This window comes from Equus caballus, chromosome X (assembly GCF_041296265.1).
Source record: "Equus caballus isolate H_3958 breed thoroughbred chromosome X, TB-T2T, whole genome shotgun sequence".
Lineage (NCBI taxonomy): Eukaryota > Metazoa > Chordata > Mammalia > Perissodactyla > Equidae > Equus > Equus caballus.
Window position 1 is genome coordinate 120241940 of NC_091715.1, and position 20198 is coordinate 120262137.

Below are 20198 nucleotides of genomic sequence, written 5' to 3' on the forward strand. Positions count from 1 at the left end.
GTTTATACCTCCAGATGGTACTGCCAAAATTAATTTGTAAAACAGCTCTATTTAGTTGATTTGAAGTCAAGCACTTGTGACTGGATTGGGTGTTCTAAAACTCTCAGAAATATAGAAACTAACCCAAATGTTTCTCAAGTTCACATGATCTGGGATAATCTTTGGTAAATTAACAGCTACTTAAGTTTATTGATTTAATTAAAACAGATGTCTTCAGATTTATCGGCATTAAATATAATGCAGATAAACAACTTTTATTCTACCTGGGTTTATTAGTCAAAGCAGTTCATGCTATCTCTGTTACAAAATTAGTCAGCAAAAAAAAATTAGCTTAGAGTGATGGCTGACTTTGTCTAATGTCTCATGAAGTTTTCATGGGTCATCTAAACATAATTGTTGGGAGCAAGTGATTTAGATAGATATAAGTGAGAAAAGAGTTTTTAGGTGAACTTTTTAGCAATAACTATGTTTTAGGGTATGTGTACTTAATTTGGCTTCCAAAATCTTTTTGGCAACTTGAAACTTTAGAGTTTTGCTAAGATAAATTTAATTACAGGAAATTTATTGACTATCTGGGTCATTTCCTAATAAGATAAAATAGTGAAACATTAATTACTGAACATAAGTATACCTAATTTTGGGTTACTACAGAGAAACAAAAGATGTTTGGGTCTGTTAGTAAAGATGTTTTGTGCTTTATTGAAAGATTGTACTATGAAGAAGCATATGTTTCTAGAAAATATAAAATGTTCTCATAAATTTTCCAGTCAAAATAATACTGGAGTAACAGACAGTTCACAATGGCTGATTACTTAGTTTTCACTAGAAATTAAAGTTTGTAAGGGTTAAGAATTCTAATATATGTGATTGAAACTACTAGAAATAATATGGGGACATCATCATAGGCAAGAAAAGTAGGATGTGTGTTTTCAGAAAAAGAACGTTGAAGAATGAAGATGTGCTTTTGTTGAGAAAAATGAAAGCTGTAGAAGGTTTATTGAAAAGGAATATTTGGAAAGAAATTTTATGCATAGTCAAGACTGGCTAAGATTGAAATAAATGAGTTTTAATATCAAAAGTAAGCTGGTGCAAAATTACAATTTGGTTTTCTCTTTGTTAAAAGGATAAAATTTTTCTGGAATTTTGGTCTGCTTTTGATAACAGATTGTGAAAATTTCTTTACCTTTTAAATAATCTGCCTAGAAAGCAAAGATTTTGTGCTTTATCAAAATAATTTTCTGTTGTTTTTATCAGATCTTTGATTACTTAGTAAAATTGAGTCTTCTTAATGCTGAAAGAGCTAAGTTTTGTTTACTATTATCTAACCTTTTATATTTGCCTTTGAAATATTTTATTGTCACTTTGGTGAAATGGATAATTGAGTATTGTTTCATAATGATCTATGATCCTATTTAGGCAAATGTTCAAAGTTTTTTGATATTTTTGACAAACTTCCCAAACCCAAATTCTAAATGAAGTCTTTTTGATCTGGAAATAATTTTGGGATTTTTCAGAGGGCCCCTGAAACATCTCAAAAGATTTGGTCTCTCTTCTTATAAAAAGAGAGATGTTGCACTGATTAGGTTTATTTGATATGTTAAATTACATGGGAAGCATTGTCAAATAAGTGACATTAAATGTTCTTAGATTATATTTGTTTGGATATACGTTATTAATACTAGTGTCGTAGAAATTGTATAAAATTCTTAAAATTCTGATATGTCCTGGTATAATGTTACCTGTCATAATTCTAGTTAGCTTAAATGTTATGTGTCACAGAAATAACCAAATTTCCTTGTCAATTGCGTTATAATCAACTCCAATCAGATTTTTAACCATTGCCATTTTTAAGTCCTCTGTCATTTGCAGTTATTGTTTTACTCTGATACTTTTGCATAAATGTTTCATCTTCAGTGAGACTCATGGAAAGGACTCTGAGTATAGGTTTCTAGTAAACTTTCAGGTCATACCATTGAACTAGAGAAGAAGTTACAGAACTCTAGTGGAGAAACTGAGGGCTTCATAAAACCTCTAACAAAAGATCAAGATCACCAAGAATTAATTACATGGGACTGAATGAACTGAGAAGGATGATTATAATTTTTATGACTTTTTGTTTGAAATATTTCTGATTCTTTTTTTGTATTCCAAATATAAGGAAACCTTTTCTCTTAAGCTAACTATGACTTACAGAAATTTGATAAATTATACCTTTGTAAACAGAATTGAACCATTTTTCTTTTTCTCCCTACCTGATCCTTCCAGAATTGAAAACTCTCAGTGAGTGTTATTTTCATAGCATTATAGCTATTTGCATAAGTTCAATAAGAATCTGTTCTCCTTTTAACAGCATATGATTGGAAACATTGGTTTTATGACCAAAGGTTTGACTGGAATGTCATATTTGAGAGACATAAGCATAAACTCAGGTACGACCAGACAGCTTTAAGGAACTAAGATTGATTTTATGGGGCCAATAAAAGCTCCTTGGAAAAACAGCCTGGTACTGGTACTATGCTTACAGGGTTCTCAACAGCTTAACCAGGTGAGTAATGAAGGTCACTTCCTGGCAGGTTCAGGAACCTTAGGATATCTTGGGGATCTCGAGAAGAGAATATTTCACCCAAATCTATAGATATTACAGGCAAAGTCTGATGGCAAGTTCTTGTCTTGGCTTTCCTGGCCTCAAGAGGTCTTTAAAAGTTCAATCTGAGATTCTTTGTGAAAAGTTCCAGCAAAGCAGATTTAAAAGAACTTATACAATCAATCGCCATTCTTGCCACGCTTATGTAAATAACTAGGACAATTTAAGTCATACTAGACTTATTTTGCAAACAAATTAGTCTTAATCTGGCTATCTTTGGTAAAAGTAGGGGTAATTTTAGAGAGAAAAATTGTGTGACAATAATACACCTTTGGGGATATTAGATTCTAACGCTATTCATTGTCTTTTAACCTTTTGTTTTCTACCTATAAACTGGACTGGATCATAAATTTTTCTAGGTTCCTTCAATATTTTGCTACAACTCTCCAAACTAACGTTTCCAATTTTTTCTCCCCCTTTCTGACTTGCAATCATTAAGAACTAAAACTGCCCTTTTTCCAAAGCCATGCAAACTAAAGTTGGACAACTTGATATAAGCTTCAGAGAAATCACCACAATAGCTCATGAATGGATAATCTTCATGCTGTTGCTGTATGTGCCGCTGAGAAAAATTGCCAGAAACATTCAAACTGCAAATTAGGAAAATCTGTCAAATTGCTACTGCTGGCCCTCGCTCCACCTGAAAATGCATTGAGCAAGACATCTAAAAGTCTTCTTAACTGGTTACCCTCAGAACTCAGAAACTGGTCTATAATTTGCTCTAATCATTGACTATTTTTTTCTTTTTTTCCCACGGAAATACCTGTTATTAAATCCCTGATTGCTTGCATAACATAGGCCTAATTTTGGAAGCCTACCTGCATCACTGTCTCCTGAAATGAGTTTAACTAAACTGACCTGTTGTCAGGATTGAGAGGCTGGTTTAATGAGATGGAACAAGCTACTGACTCAACTTCTGGACTGTGAAACTTCTTGGGGAAGTTTCAAGGCAGGTCTGTAGGGGAGCAGAATTTGCTACCCTTAAATATGCCTTTTTGGCATAAGGATTATTTTAAGCTGGTTATTTTTAGGAAATAGCAGACACAGGAAAAGCTCTGAAAATGGCATAAAGGTTATCCTTTGTAAAAGACATTTACATTTGTAAGGGAAATCTCCATTTGTAAGGATGTCTCTCTCACTAGACCAGGAAGAAAAAGATGACCTTATCTCTAGAAACCCTTAACAATGCAAAGACAAAGACTTAAATCTGCATAACAACCTTTCCCTTCTTTACTCTGCTTTTCTTGTTCACCTCCCATAATTGACTCTTCACCCTCAACATCTTCTTTTGTCTTTAGCTGAAGTTGGTATTTAAGGTGAGGGCTTCGACTATTTAGGTGAGTTAGTTTTCCTGGATATCACCCATGTATATAGGATGTATACATGTTGTTAACCTTTTGTTTATTTTTCTCATGTTAATCTGTGTTATATCAACCTAATTCTTAGGTTAGCTGGAAGAACTTAGAAGGATAGAGGAGAAAGTTTTCCTCCTTGACAGTATGCATGTTTCTTCCAGCTCTCCCATTTAACAGGAACTTTCTCAAGGGCAAAAACTATGTCCTTAGGTTCATTTGTTAACTTCCCATAGTACTTAGTACAGTTAAAATAGCACTTTGAGTCATACAGCATTAAAAATCATGAGCTTCTATGTTTCTGAATGCTGAGATTTCATTTTTCTTCCCCTTATATTATTTTAATAGAGGATTTGAGGTGGTCAAGAATCATTTCTCTCATAATCTAGCTTTTTACTTTTATTCTTCCCTCTCTCTAAACCAATGGAAATGGGAAGATGGTATTTGTGTGCAATCTGGTCAAGATATCTTTGGCAAGATATATAATGGAAATAGGAAAAGACAACTAAAATGATGAAGAGAAAACAGAAGCTACAAGAAGAGCACAGAAGTAAAACCAAAGGCTCTTAATATTAGAAAGATGAAGGATAAAAAAGGACATGTGATTATTATCTATGGGATTACCAAAGTTATTCACAGGGAAAATGCAGACTTGTGCATTAAATGCTGGAACTCAAGGGCTTTATTTTCAAAAGTAAATTTCACATACTAAAATTGCCTTTGACTTCATAAAAAAGCTAGTAAATGTTTAAATTTCCTCCAAGAGTAATACACACTGAAAGATATAAATGGATACTCAACTGAATTAAATTTACACATAGCTGATACATTTCTACAATGAACTGGTTCCTCCAAAAAAACAAAAGATGTTATAAGGATGTTAGGGCAAGATGCTGTAGCTTTTGAAGGACTAGTCCAAGTGGATAAATATGCCATTTTATAGCACACCACTTAGTGCTCCTGTCAGATGTAGACTATTAGGTTAAGAGACCACAACGCAGACACATTTCTTTTGCCATCACAGGAAAGGTGTGTATTAGTTTAAAAAAAAAAGTAAAATGAGGATTAAAATGAAACAAGAATAAAACATTAAACATACATGACCAAGAACATTTAACATGAATTTTTTATACCATAAATAAGTTTGCCTTTTAGCATAGTGAACTCTTTCCATAAATCTGTTTTAGAAGTCAGGTCTCCTGCATGCTTTAGAAAAGCTTTTGTTAAAACTGAAATATATTGATAAAGTGATTTAATATAGTTGAAAACAAGCTGCAGCACTCTAGCTGGGCCCCTTGAAACCCTGTGTTAGAGAAACATCTATATAGCATTATAGGAAACATTTACTGTAATTTGCCATCAATCTTTAAAAATAATAATGTTAAGCTCCCAACATTGTTGTCTTTGTTAGTGCATTACTACTATTTTATTCATGTGGTTTGTTGTGCTTATATGAATTATTCCCAATTCTACCACAATGTCCTGGGCTCTAATATCCTTTAAGTAAAAGATACTGAAACTATGGGTTGACTCAAAGGGCAGCTGAGTGCATTTTAACATCCACATGTCCTATGAACCAATATTGAAGAACCACAGAATTATACTGCAGGACTCTGTTCCATATGAATGCACAATGATTACCTGGGTGGGGTAGGTGTAGTTCTTTACTTTGGTACCACAAAATGAATTTTTACCTACTGACTGAGTCTGTGAAATAAATATCAGTGAAATTGTAAGTAAATTTAGAATTCAACCTCTTATTCAAAGTTCACAATTGTCATTGCATAAATTGCCTCTGATGTAACCATGCTGCAGGTAAAAAAAAAACAAAGCCAAAAAACAAGCTACACACACGTCGCCAGCTAGGTCTACAATGAAAGGCCGTCATAAACAGGTAGATTTTGTTGCTTAACTTTCAATTTCCAAGAGTACTTGTGTGTGTGTGTGTGTGTGTGTGTATGTTCGCTTTGAGGAAGAGAGAGTACTTGCTGAACTTAGATCTTTGGTGTGAAATGTAAGATCTGCAAAGTACTCTTACGGAAGTGACATACATTTGACTATTTTGCATTGAGATCTTTTTAATCAAGACAGCTGTTACTTAAACAATTGGCTTGAGAAAAGAATTTTTAGGGGCCGGCCCCATGGCTAAGTGGTTAAGTTTGTGCGCTCTGCTTCAGTGGTGCAAGGTTTTGCTGGTTCAGATCCTGGGCGCGGACGTGGCACTGCTCGTCAGGCCATGCTGAGGCTGCGTCCCACATAGCACAACTAGAAGGACCCACAAGTGAAATATACAACTATGTACTGGGGGGACTTGGGGAGAAAAAGCAGGAAAAAAAAGAAGAAGATTAGCAACAGTTGTTAGCTCAGGTGCCAATCTTTAAAAAAACATTTTTTTTTAAAAAGACCCAAAGGAGGATGCTGAGCTAACAGTCAGAGGAGACCGGATCCTAATCTCAGCTCTGCCTGTAGTTGTGACTATTATGCAAGGCAAGTCACTTAACCTTCTTGTGTTTTCTTTTTCGACTATAAAACAAGGGGAACAATAGCTGCTATAGCATAAAACTGTTATGTGGATAAAAGATATTATTTTGAAATTGTAAATGCTCTCTGAGTGCAGACTGCTATTGTTACATACATGTCAAAAATTGAAATTTATAAGGTATAAAGCTGGGAATTAATTATTGGAATTTCAATAGAATTCTGTGCAAGTACTTTAAATGGCAAACGTGGCTTGCAAATTTTATAGATGTACATTTCAACCATTTTCCAAGAGTATACACCTTTTGCAAAAATAGGTTCACTTTCACTTGGAATGGCTAATTGTTCTTCTTTAACTGCAGAATTAGAATTCACTGATTCATAATGTGCACACATGTAGGGATCTTAGAGATAAGCTAGTCCTACTGAGCATTATTTTGTGTTTGTCAAAGCCTTAGCAGCTGGGAAGAAAATGGAGGACAAAAGAAGGAAAGGGGAAGGGAGGGGGATGCATGGCAGGAATCTGCCCCCCTCCCTCACTTTATCTGGAGAAGCATGGCTTTTATCTGTTTTATATTTGTAAATTCTGGGTAAGATTTAATCTGCAAAAAGTCTTTCACAGCCCAGTACCCCTCCCCTGCCCCTAAAAGGGTTGCAAGCTGAAGGAGAGCAGAATTTGTAACTCCAAAATATGCCTCTTTGGCACAAGGATTGTCTCGAGCTGATTATTTTTAAGAAACAGCTGACATAGGAAATGCTCTGAAAAGGGAGTAAAAGCTACCCTTTTGTAAGGACATTTACATTTGTAAGAGAAATCTCCATTTGTAGGGTTGTTTTTCTCTCTGTACCAGGAAAAGAAGGATGACTGTACATCCCTAGAAACTCTTATCATTGCAGAAGGCCAGGACCCAAAGCTGCGTAACAACCTTACCCTTGTTTACTATACTTTTCCTGGTCACCTCCCATAACTGACTCCTCATCCCTAACCTCTTTTGCCTGTAGCTGGAGATGGTATTTAAGGTAGTGGCTTGGGCCATTTCAGGGAGTTACTCCTGGTATCTCCTATGTATACAGGAGGTATACATTTTACTAAACTTGTTTTTCTCTTGTTAACCTGTCTTTTTTTACAGGGGGAGGGTCCCCTTAGCCAAGATCCTAGGAGGGTAGAGGGAGAATTATTTTTCCTCTCTTATAAAAGCAACTCTCTTATTTTTCAGATGAGAAAATGGAGCCCAGAGAGGTGAAGCTATAGTCACTGCTTGGTCTTGGCTAAAGCATTTTCATGACAGGCTATAAATTGTGTCATATCAATCAGCTATATGTTGTTTACACGGTCATATATTCAGCAGACACTGACTAGAAAATGTCATTTTTTTCTTCCACTTTGTGGAGATAGATCTTGTAGGATGAATTTAAAAGAAATGACACCTTCCCCCAAGGCCAGCCTTTTGCAAAAATTGTAAAGGAGATAAAGGTTGCCTTTAGTCTCCTTTAGTTCTCTATCTTTCCACCTACCCTTTGTTCCCAGTGCTCTATTTTGGCATGTAACTTGCAGGAATTCAGTATCCTCAACTACCCAATAATCTTCGTCCTCCTTCACATTGGGACTGACAATGTTGGACTTTACCTGAGCTCTATGCTCCTGGAAAACTGTGTTGGTTAAGAATTTCCCCCAACCTTTTGTTTTCTGAAATCCTCCTACCCTTTTGTTTTAGGAAATGGCTTACCGCAAAACAAACAATGAACACAACCAGATTAAGAAAAACCCTTTCCATGTGACTGATTAGATAAGGCTCTCTGTCCATTCTTTCTCAGGACTCCCATAAGAATTGCCTATGATTCTCTTGTTTACCTGTGACAATGCCAAACACAGACCTTTCTCCTTTTACCTGAACCTGCTGAAAGACCAAATACAGACCTCCAATTTCCTGATTCTTTGTTTCATAAATAATTAGCAGAGATTAGAACTATTTGTATCCCCTTCAACTAGCTAGCCAGAGATAAACATTTCATTTTCAGCTAACTGTCAGACTTGCCCTGAGTACAAAATCCCAAGTATAAATCATCCCATGTGTAACTTATCTAGTCCTCCTATAAAAGTCTAAGGCAAAACCACCTTGCCCAGACACTCTAATCTTCAGATCTGGGGTGCTCTCCCTATTGCAAGAGCCTGAATAAAATCAACTTCCTCGCCTGTTCAGTTTTTGTCTTTGATACTTCCTATATTGAAAACCTCTTTGGCAATTTCTATGTTTGTGTTACATTATTACCATAAGAGATGAGAAAACAGATGAGGTGGAACCAGGAGTCCTCAGCTCTAGGCCCAGTTCTCTCTGTGTGTTCTTGACCCTTCTGGACTTCAGTTTGTTCAACTTTAAATAAGGATATTGGATGTGATAATCTTTAAGATTTTAACTTTCTATATTTGTCGACAAATTACACTGTAAGTATTTTTAGTTCAATTTATGGTAGTTACATGACTCAGATCTAGGAATAAGTCTCTTATTTTTTCATATTCCCTGCTCTGTTTAAAGTTGTTACGTAATGTTTACTCTTTGAAGAGAAAGAGTTATGATCAGTGTGTAAGCTTTTAAGGAAGTAGGGGCTATTTTAGTACAATGCTTTCAATTCTATAAATGTTTATTGAACAACTGACGACTGATTTTTCTGTTAGATTCCAACATGTGGTTGTGATTTATGTCTTCTTTTTGAAATTAAACTCAAATTATTGAAATAAATATCAAAAAGAAAATTTTATCATGTCTATAATCAAATATTCTTTTTTCTTTCATTTGGAAAACTAACTGGTAAGAAAATTCTTTAATCTCTGAATGAGAAGCAGATGCATATAACTACTGTTAATGAGGAACCAATTTCAGTAGAATTTGATTTTTTAAGTATCATTCTACTTATCCATCACTCTAATGACAAAGCTGATGATAATTAAAAAATAATAGATGTTAAATTGGTAAGTAAAGAGAGACCAAACTTTAAAGAGAGGAAACATCTAAATCCCAGGAAATCCATTGAAGAGAAGCAGAATATGCCACCCCAGAATGTGCCATTATGGCATAGTGAAAATTTTGAATTAAAGTTACTTAAGAAGCAGCCAGTGCAAGAAGGGCACTCTGGCCCTCCTTTGTCCCCCTGAAAGTGGGAAATAAATCTCCCAGGTGAAGGGTACCCTCCCTACACCTGGAGGGTAAGAAGGCATCCTTATCACCAGAGATAGGGAATTCAGAGCCAAGAAGGCTGGATAAACAAACCTGGTCACTTCTTCACTAATTTACTACCCTAAGCCCAAACTCCTTTGTCTTGCTAATTCTCCACAAATTTATTGTATCTTTGTCTAAAAGGTATAAAAGCTCCTTGCTTTGGTCACTTCTTTGAGTCTTACACTTCTATGAGCTCCTGTAGTGTGAAGTTTGTTTTGTCTCCTGTTAATCTGTCTTAGGTCAATTTAATTATTAGACCAGCCAAAGAACCTAGAAGGGAAGAAGGGAAACTATTCTTCTCCTACACCGCCAGTCATGGAAAAGTTGGTATCAGTTTGAAAGTAGGATCTATAGTACCTAATAGGATGACAATAAATTCAAGGTAATTTTCCACTCATTTGGCTCAATAATAATTACTACTAAATTAAACAATGTGCCTGACACTGTGCTATATGCTTTACCTCCATTGTCTCACTTATTCCTTGCAACCACTATATGAAGCAGGTACTATTATCATCCTTATGTTTATTGTATCATCCTTAGGTTACAGACAAGGACACTGGTTCAGTGAGGTTATTTCAATTAATTTCCTAAGGTTGGAGAGCCAGTAAACAGCACGGTCAGTATTCAAAGCCAGATGTGTCTGACTCAAAAGTCCAGGCTTTTAACCACAGTGCTACAATGCATGATCCTCCAGGAGAGTAAGGAAAACAATGTAAAGAGAATTATTTGGTTTTCAGGCTTATATTTTAATGCATACAGCACCATTAAGACAAGCTTCGAGCACTGTATTTATGGGGTGTGTGATGTCTAGAAAATCATAAAAGGATACAGCTGACCATTTGAAAATATCCTTATACTATATTATATCTTCCGCAAGGTTTGGTTTAGTATACACATGGCATTATAAAAGAGGAGCTATGTTTTTACTTGGTAAGTAACATGCAGTAAAGACCTAATATAGCAGAACTATGATGTGCAGTTATAAAGTTTTGTTTAGACTTCCATAAAAAGTCAGTTTAAGATAACAACTTGCTATATATGGCATCAACCTATAATGACTTTCCTTAATAAAGTGTTATATTGAAATTGGTTTGGCCTTTTTGTTGTTATAATTAAGCAGAAACTTAAAAACAGTTTTCATTTATGAAACTTGTCACAACACATTGAAATATAGGTGTGTAGAATTTCTCTAAAATCTATCATGAATAGACTCTGGCGCTTTGCTTTCATCATGTAAATTATCTTTTGTGGTTTTCATATACATTTTGTGTGTGGATTTGAGTAGAGTGCAGAATTTAAGAGACAAGGCTCTGGAATCAGACCACTAGTTTCTAGCTCTGTGACCTTGGGCAAGTTACTTAAACTCTCTGTGCCTCTGCTTCTCATTTGGAAAATGGGGACCATAATGTTACCTTCATGATACAATACATGTTAAATGTCTGGAGCAATTCTTGGCACGTGTAATTATTTAATAAATTAGTCATCATCATCAAACTACTTTGTGGGAAGGAATTACAGAGATCTGAATTAGAATATAAAAACAAATATACAATGATTACAATTATGTGATGATCTTCTGCTGTCTTGCATGTTTCATTTTCCTCAAACAGATAATTCATGATTTTCAGTGTGTATGGCAAAAAACCTCTAGGCGTGTGATACCAAATGGTGGCTCTCGTACTTGCAGATAAAAAGGAATCAAATAGTAGGAGAGAAGGGAGAAAAAGTCCAAGTCCAAGTGTATTCAGACCCTTTCCTCTGCTATCTCTGACCCCTGCACTATCCTCAGCCCCTCTCAGCAGCAACAATGAAATTGCTGGGAAAGGTCAGCCCAGTAGAAACAGTATTTCTAAATGAGGATGTAAGGCAAACTGCAGCATGAATTGAAAACTAGAACAAACCATAATGTTTTCCTGAAATCTATGCATTAATTTTTTACTAAAGAATGGACCAAAGCAGTTATTTTTCAAAAGAAAACAGAACCAAACCTACAGATAGCCCCTCCAAAGAAACTAAAATATCTTATTTGAAACCAATGAACCAAAATAACACTGTCTTCCTACCCCTACAAAATTGGAAGCTTCTTGTGGGTAGGGTTTGCATCATTCATTCATTCATCTGTTTATATCTGATCTAAAAATATTTAGGATAGTGCTGATTATACATTTTGTTTTCAATTTCTACTTTTTGAATTGACATCCTGAAATTTTACATGGCTTGAGTCCCTCTATACTGAATCCTATTTCAAGAGAAATCATAATACGAACTTCCAGCTATTTTCAATGCTTGTATATTAAGATTAAGACCATTCAATGTGAATAAGATGTTGAGAGTACTGGTACTGTGACATTTATTGACTTATTTAAAGTCAAGTAGTTCGAGCTTACGTTGGTTAAATTTAACAATTCAGTACTCAAAGTGCTTTTTCCTTTTTTCCAACTAGGAAGAATTCATGTTCCCTAATTAGAAAAACTTCATGTTCCCCTACTTTGACATAAACCTTCACCCTTATATTAAGCATAAAAGTCTTTTTCTTATTAGAAACAGAAGAATTCCCATATACTCTTTGTAAAATGTTATATATAAATGCTGGGCTCGGACACAGAGAACTTAATCAAAATCCCATGTTGCTTCAGGGTAGTTATATGCGAAATGCAATTTCCATTGTATTGAAACGTCCATCCTGTAAATATTTATCTATTTTCAAAATTGCCAACGTATTTGAAAAGTTTAATTGGTTTATACTGAAAGCACTAGAGAAAGGAAAATTTGCTTTCACCAGACATTTACATGTATTTATTCTGTCCACGGAAAGTACTTCTTTCAAGTGATCATGAAATTTAATGTGAAGTGAAACCATCCCAGGTTTGGTTCTAACGACCAAATTAGAAGAAAAGTAATCAATAATCAATCAATCATTTTGATCACTGTACCTTTTTTCTCTGATTTATCGGAAACTTTTCCTCCAATTGGAGAGTAAGTAGTATCCATGGATTCGGTCCCTCTGTTCCCCTTGCTAACTCCATTTTCATAGAGCTCTCCTTCAACTGGTTGCAACTGCCAAGTCAGGCCGAACAAATGTACTGCTGCAAGAAAACAAGCCATACATGAACTTATTCCAGACTTGCTGAGAACGTCTCTAAACCAGCTGTCCCTTTGCATCTAAAAATGTCATGACCAGTTTTCTTCTCTTTAGGCCAAGCAACTTGCAGTTTATACCTACATCGTACAGGTAGCTACTTTTTAAAGCAGCTGTTGTTAAAATTTTGAGGCTGAAGCTATCCCAGTGATAGGGTAGAAGTTGGAGTATTAGTTACCCAACTACAGTGGCATTGGACTCTGCTCCTCAGTGCTGGGACCCCTTCCTTTTCCATTTCCCTTCGTTGTGTAACTCTAGTTTGCATGTGGAAACTGCAGAGCAATGGTGGAAAAGGTATTTTGAGAACATGGGAGACCTTTATGGCTCTGATTCAATTCAATTCAGCAAATATTTCCTGAGTGCCTAGTATGCATAAGGTCCTATGATAGCTGCGTAGATGCTCAAATCTAGATGCCCATTAGGGTAGGGGTTGGGAGTAATACAAGTCTAAAATAACTATAGTATAATGCAGAATAATTGACATGATCCAGGTTCAAATTGCTATCAGAGAATTTAAAAATACCTATGTTGATCAGTGTGCAGGAAAATGGGCACTCTCATACAGTCTTGATGAGAGTATATAAAAAACAATCATCTTTTTGGAGGGTAATGGGGCATCATTTATGAAAAAACTTAAAATTTGGCTTATCTTTTTAATCAACAATTCAATTTCTATGAATTAACTATGAATGTGTACCAAACTACAGGGCTATCCATTGTAACATTTAAAAACTTTTAGAAAGTTATGATCAATCTAACTATCCAGCAAAAAAGATTGGATAACTGATGATATTATAAATAATACAAGATTACGTGGCTATTGAATCATGTTGCAGAAGACTATGAATTGGCATGGGAAATATTTATGATGCATCAAATGGAAAACATCAGGCTACAAAACAGTACAAACAGTGTGATCCATATATTAGGTGTGTATGTGGGTACATATGTTGATGTCCGGAGAGAGAAAGGGCTGGGAGGATATATAGCAACACGTTAACAGAATGGGAGGCTTATGGAAGATTTTAATTTTCTTTTTCATGATTTCTATATTGTCTATTTTATTTTACTTTTGTGAGGAAGATTGGCTCTGAGCTGACATCTGTTGCCAATCTTCCTCTTTTTGCTTGAGGAAGATTGGCCCTGAGCTAATATCTGTGCTAGTCTTCCTCTATTTTCTGTGTGGGATGTCGCCACAGCATGGCTTGATGAGTGGTGTGTAGGTCCGCACCAGGGATCTGAATCCACGATCCCCAGGCCAGTGAAGCAGAGTGCACGAACTTAACCACTATGCCAGTGGGCTGGCCCCATGTTGTCTCTATTTTTTACAGTGAACATGTGTGATGTTTACCATCTGGGGAAAAATAAAATTTTGTCTTAAAAGAAATGGCTTAAATGAACAATAGATTAAAATTTGTTGGATGATCGGGGATAATTTAATGAAGGAAGTAGGATTAGAGACGGACCTTGAAGGATGTTGGGCTTTGAAAGGTGACAGCAACGGGTGGGGTGAAGGGGCAGGCTGAACAAAATATGATTTTACAAAGCACAAGATTCTTCCGAGGCAAAGTGAGTTGCTAGGGTTGGTTGGAGTTTGACTATATACAAATGGTAGTGGAGTTAAGGCTGGAAAGGTAGATTAGGGCCATACAGTGGAGGACAATGAATGCCACACTTAGATATGTAGGTTCAATTTATTAGGCAACACGAAGGCATTGCTATTTTCTGAGCAGATGAGTGATATGATCAGTTTTCTTTAGGAAGATTAATTTGATAGCAGTGGGGAGCACTGATGGATTCTAGGCAATAAATGATATCAGAACAGCCTTTGTAGAAAGATAAATCCAGTAGTGGTGTGGAAAAGGATGAATTGAAGCCCTAAAGATTTGTCAAGAACACAAATTGGGATGGCACTGCAATAATCTAGGTGAGAAATAATGTGTCTCAATTAGGGCACTGGCAGTGGAAATGCAAAGGTGCTTCCTCAGGTAGAAATCGCATAATTGTCATCTCAGGATTTGGCAACAAGCTCTGTGTGTGTGTGTCCCTGCATGCTCATGCACACGTGTAGGTGGAACCATTAACAGAGTCAGGGAATTCCACCCTTGGCCCGGCTCTAGCTACAAATAATTGGTGCTGGATATGTGTTTGTTGAATGATAAATAGTTGGTTAAGGGCAGGGTAGTGTGATGAGAAGAATAAAATGAATTCATCTTTAGAGATGCTGGGTTTCCAGGGATGAATGGGCTGTCTAGACAGTCATGTTCAACACAGGAGGTTTGGAGGTTTGAAGTTATGGAGAAATATGAAGGCTAGAACAAGACTGCAGAATCATATATGCACAGAGGCAACAGTGGAAGTTGTGAGAGTGAATGAGGTCATTGAGGGGAAAGAATGTTAGAAGAAAACGGTGCCTACGAAAAAAGCTGGGGAAATCCTTTTGTTTTCTCATTGCAATTTTAAACATCAACCAGATCTTACCAAAAGGAAAAAAAAAGTGGATCCATTCATAAGCCATCTCATATTTTTCTTTATGTTACTAGGCAGACTGAAAGGGGCTAAATTTGTATGTCTAATACTCATATATAGTATATGGATTAGCAACTGAGAACAGGAAAGCTAGCCAGATAGTCTATTTAAAAATCATTCATCCACTTTTAGTTGGAGCTAAAGAGATTTTTAACACATATCTTCTAATTTATCCTTTAAACGTTTAAACATTTAATTGGTTTCTACCCTTTTCTTTGGATTAAGGCCAGTGCTGCCTGACGAATTTCTCTTGCAATTATTGGAAACAATTGAAACTCAAATAATAGTGGTTCTGCATAAGGTACAGTATGGCATGCTAATAAAGGTATATTAGTGACATCTCTGAGATTTCTTTGCCAAAAGCCTCAAAGTATGGTTGGCTTCACATATTTGTTCCAATTAAAGCTGTTTATCAGCTTTGTAGAAAATTTGGTCTACTCTGCTCCTCAAATAATTTGAATATGATAGATACTAAAAGCTATACTGAAAATGTGTCTGATTCCCTCGGTTCAGTTACTTTTGTGAAATTAGATGGGCCATAAGGAACAAAAGGCACAGCAGTTCTCATTTTGGAGATCAAGGGGGCTATTTCACATACTTTATTTAAGTTAAGCCAGTTTCCGGAGGGCACTCAAAAATGAGGGAGAAAATGCATGTGCTGAGAATCACTTCAAAATGATAAGGTAAGGATTAATTTTTCACCATCATCTGAAATGGATTGCTTCTAGTCAATCAAGACAGATAAAGAGATGTGGACATATTTCGTAGAATACTCTGAGGGTGGTGAAGCTTTATAATTTTTTTGAGTTTATGATGTCTTTTCCAGGCAACAAGCTGTTTGTAATGTATATTTGTATGAAGACATAATGAAAGTTAACTTACTTGCTACAGACTATGGGTACCTTGGCAAGCTACTGGTCTTTTCTCTCCTCCAAACTGAACTTCCATATGCTGAGTTGTGAAAGGAAGTCAAAAAGTGCATTTATGTTCAGGGTAGACTGAGGTAACTAAACAACTCCAATGTCTGAGTTCTATTAGAAATAAATAATATTTTGTTCATACTAAGACCAATAAATAAAATTATGTTGACCTTTGGGCCATACCAACACACCACCAGAAAGATATGACAGTACTTCTACTGTGGGGATGTATTTACAGATTCATTTAAGAAATATTTTCAAAATTTATGCTGGGCACACTGGGAATGTTGGGATACAGGCAAAGGTAATAAAAATAACAGCCAAGACAGCACAGGCATTGGCTGACCAATATGGATATCAGATATAAACAACCCATACAGCCGAACCAGGACACACTGGTTGCAGATTAGCCTTGGATACAAGATGAAGACACACAGTCCTTAGCTTCTAGTGGATCCCCATCCAGATCTATGGTATGTATTTATAGCCACACTCTTTAGGCAAGTCCCCCAAACCCAAGTGTAAACATTATGAGGCAACTGGCTAGAATTAAGGGTCTAACCAGCAATGAAAAAACAGGACAGTGTTAAGATACATTCATATATTGATTCAACAAATATTTTTTGAGTGTCTACTTTGTGCCAGGAACTGTTTTTCTAAGTTTATGGTGGAGAATAAAATAAAAAAAAATTTCTACCTTCCCAGAACTCATATGAGAGGGTGGTGGGTTAAGACAGGCACACAATGAGTAAACATATAATATAATTAATATAATATAACTATATGGAAACAAAGAAACAAAGAAATGAAATAATGTCAGGTAGTTATAAGTGCTATGAAGAAAAAATAAGAGTAGTCATGGAAGGCCTCTCTGAGGAGATAATATTTGAACTAAGATTTGAAAGAAGTTAAACCATATGAATATCTAGTTGAAGAATCTTCTAGGAGGAAGGAAAATCAATTACACAAAACCCTGAAGTCTTGTATGGAATATGTGAGGAACACTAAGGAGCCCAGTGTGACTGGAGCTCGGTCAGGACGGAGAAGAGTAGTAGGAAAACTCATAGTCAGAAGGATTGGACCCATAATCCTGCTATGTCTGTGCTCTAACCAACTTCACTACCTGGTCACCAATAAACTGCAAGTGAATAGAAAGTAATAATACTAAAATCATTCATACCAGAACATATACCTCCAAATGAGCAATGATGGTTATAGTAGATCTAACTACACCTGACCCCAAAGTCAAAGTTCTTTTTCTTAAAGTCATATCTAAAAATATACATCCTAAATGAGTAGAGATGGACACTACCCAGCTCTCTCAGGCAATACCAGTTCTGTTATTTGCACTTCACTGAAATTCAATAGCTGGACAGAATGTGTATGCTTATTCAGATGTTCTAAGAGTAATGTCTTCCCAGCCGATTAAGAATGGCAGTCCTTAATGCTCTCCTAAAAAAATGTTTCCTACTGCTGAGCCCTGTAAATTGTATAATCATTATCCTTCCTGTTTTATCCACTTGTGAAGAGCTATGTCCTGAAATTAGAAATTTATTAGAAAGTTAAGGTAACAAACGGAATACCTCGCTGTCTCCAATTGCCAAACTCAATGAAGCACCTTGGATCTCAAGGCAGGACTGACTTCATGAGAAGAAACTCTTAACTTGCACAGTCCTACAGGCTCAAACCGAGTCTCTCTGGAGTTGTTTCTCTGCACTCTCTGTCAGGATGCTGGTCTTTGTTTCTCTTAAGACTGATGGCCTCCAGTAATATTTAAAATTGGTAATACTTCCCCATCCTGCTCCCCTTCAAAAAGCAAATATTCACTTATAAGGGAGAGACCACAGGAGTGCTTTAGAAGTAGATGTGGGAAATACGTGCTGAAAGACCCAGGTCTGTACCGTCCAATATGGTAGCCGCTCACCACACGTGTCTATCAAGCACTTGAAATGTGGCCAGTCAGAGTTGAAGACTTAGTATGAAGGAAAGAATGCAAAATATCTAATTAATAATTTTTATATTTACACATTTAAATGTTAATATTTTAAATATATATTTGATTAAATAAAAATTTTATTTAAACTAATTCCTACTGTTTCTTTTTACTTTTTTAACGTGACTACTCTAAAATTTTAAATTACGTATGTGGTTTGCATTGTAATTCTATTGGACAGTGCTGATCTTGACCATCTAGAACATTTCACAAAGAGATATAATATTTGTCTTTTATTTTTTTTAAAGATTTTATTTTTTTCCTTTTTCTCCCCAAAGCCCCCCGGTGCATAGTTGTATATTCTTCGCTGTGGGTCCTAGTTGTGGCATGTGGGACGCTGCCTCAGCGTGGTCCGATGAGCAGTGCCATGTCCGCGCCCAGGATTCGAACCAACCAAACACAGGGCTGCTTGCAGGGGAGCGCGCGAACTCAACCACTCGGCCACGGGGCCAGCGCCCTATAATATTTGTCTTTTAGCACCCTATCATAGAACCTACTATGTCGTATTGAAGATAGCTATTTATCTGTCTGCCTCATTACTATTAAGTATTCAGAGTGAAGGAACCATGTCTTCTTCATCTTTCTATCACTGGTGCCGGGAAGTACTCTGCTTATACACTGCTGACAGGACTGTAAAGTGGTAAAGCGGCTTGGGAAAGCAACTTTATAATAGCTATCCACATTTAAGTTGGGAATGTTCCTTGACCAAGGAAGTCTGTTTCTAGGAATCTGTACTAAAGAAATAATCACATATGTTCATAAAGGCGCATGTACAAGGAAATTCAATATAGCATTGTTAATATAATGCCTTTGTCAATACAGTAAAAAAATATAGAACTACCAATATATCCACCTGTGGGAGAGTGGATACTATGAAATCTTATGTAAGAATTAAAAGCACTGATACTGAGAAACTATCAGATTGGAGGAAACTGGGGAGACATGACAATTAAATGTAATGTGAGATCCTAGATAGGACCCTGGAACAGAAAAAAAATAGTGGAAAAAGTGGAGAAATCTGAAGTAAACTCTGAGTTAACAGCACCATACCAATGTTAATTTCTTACTTTTAATAATTGTACTATGGTTATGCAAGATGTTAATACTGGTAGAAGCTGAGTGATGGGTATACAGGAGTTCTGTGCTACATTTACAACTTTTCTGTATGCCTAAATTTATTTCAAAGTAAAAAGTCAAAAAAGAGAGAAAAAGGACTGGTCCAGTGGTGTGCAGGAGCCAACTTTGCCTGGTTTACAAGACCCAACTGTGCACGTCTCTTCCCAATTCCATCTTTAGTGACTTCACATTGGTAGTTGAAATCACCATGGTGGGTGTTTAACACTCCAGGAGTCAGCAAATGTTGTGAATCAAGGCTTTCTTGCCCAGAGAGCTGGCTGTTAAACATTTATCAGCACACCACCGGATGACCGATATGTACTGACATGGAAAGAGCACTAAGATTTGTATAAAAGACACTGTAGAGCAATGCATATCCAATGATTTTAATTAAGTAAAAAAAATGTATCTCTATATATGCAAATGCATAGAAAGAGAACTAGAAGGATTAATAGCAAACTATTGATCTTTAGAGTGGGGAGCTGGGGGGAACGTCAACATTTTCATAATATTGTTAGAATCTTTTACAATGATAATGTATTCATATATTATTATACAATAAAAAAACTGGGTGCTCAACAAACCTTTTATAAAGCTGAATGGATAGATGCATTGTTTTATTCCCTCTCTTTTATTACTGTTTTCTATCTAAAATAGAGCTTTTCAAAACATTTTAAAGCAGCAGAACAATTCAGCAATTAAATATGAATAACCCCAAACACATAAAAAGAGATAAAACAGAGCTCTTTTGATTAAAAGGGATTGGGGGCCCAAAAGCTCCGAAGATACAGTTTGAAATCTACTGGCCT

General features: G+C 36.0%; 1 protein-coding gene across 2 annotated transcripts in view; it reads right to left on the bottom strand.

Annotated features, from left to right (window-relative positions):
- The window catches only part of TENM1 (teneurin transmembrane protein 1), a 735241-nt gene that overhangs the window by 255997 nt on the left and 459046 nt on the right, over positions 1 to 20198 (bottom strand). Inside the window, exon 8 of one of the 2 annotated variants that reach the window (XM_023633980.2) lies at positions 12626 to 12778. The exons of the other annotated variant lie outside the window; for it this stretch is intronic. Coding sequence (XP_023489748.1) covers positions 12626 to 12778 — 153 coding nt within the window. The remainder of the gene's footprint in view (positions 1 to 12625; positions 12779 to 20198) is intronic. 2 annotated transcript variants of the gene reach the window in all.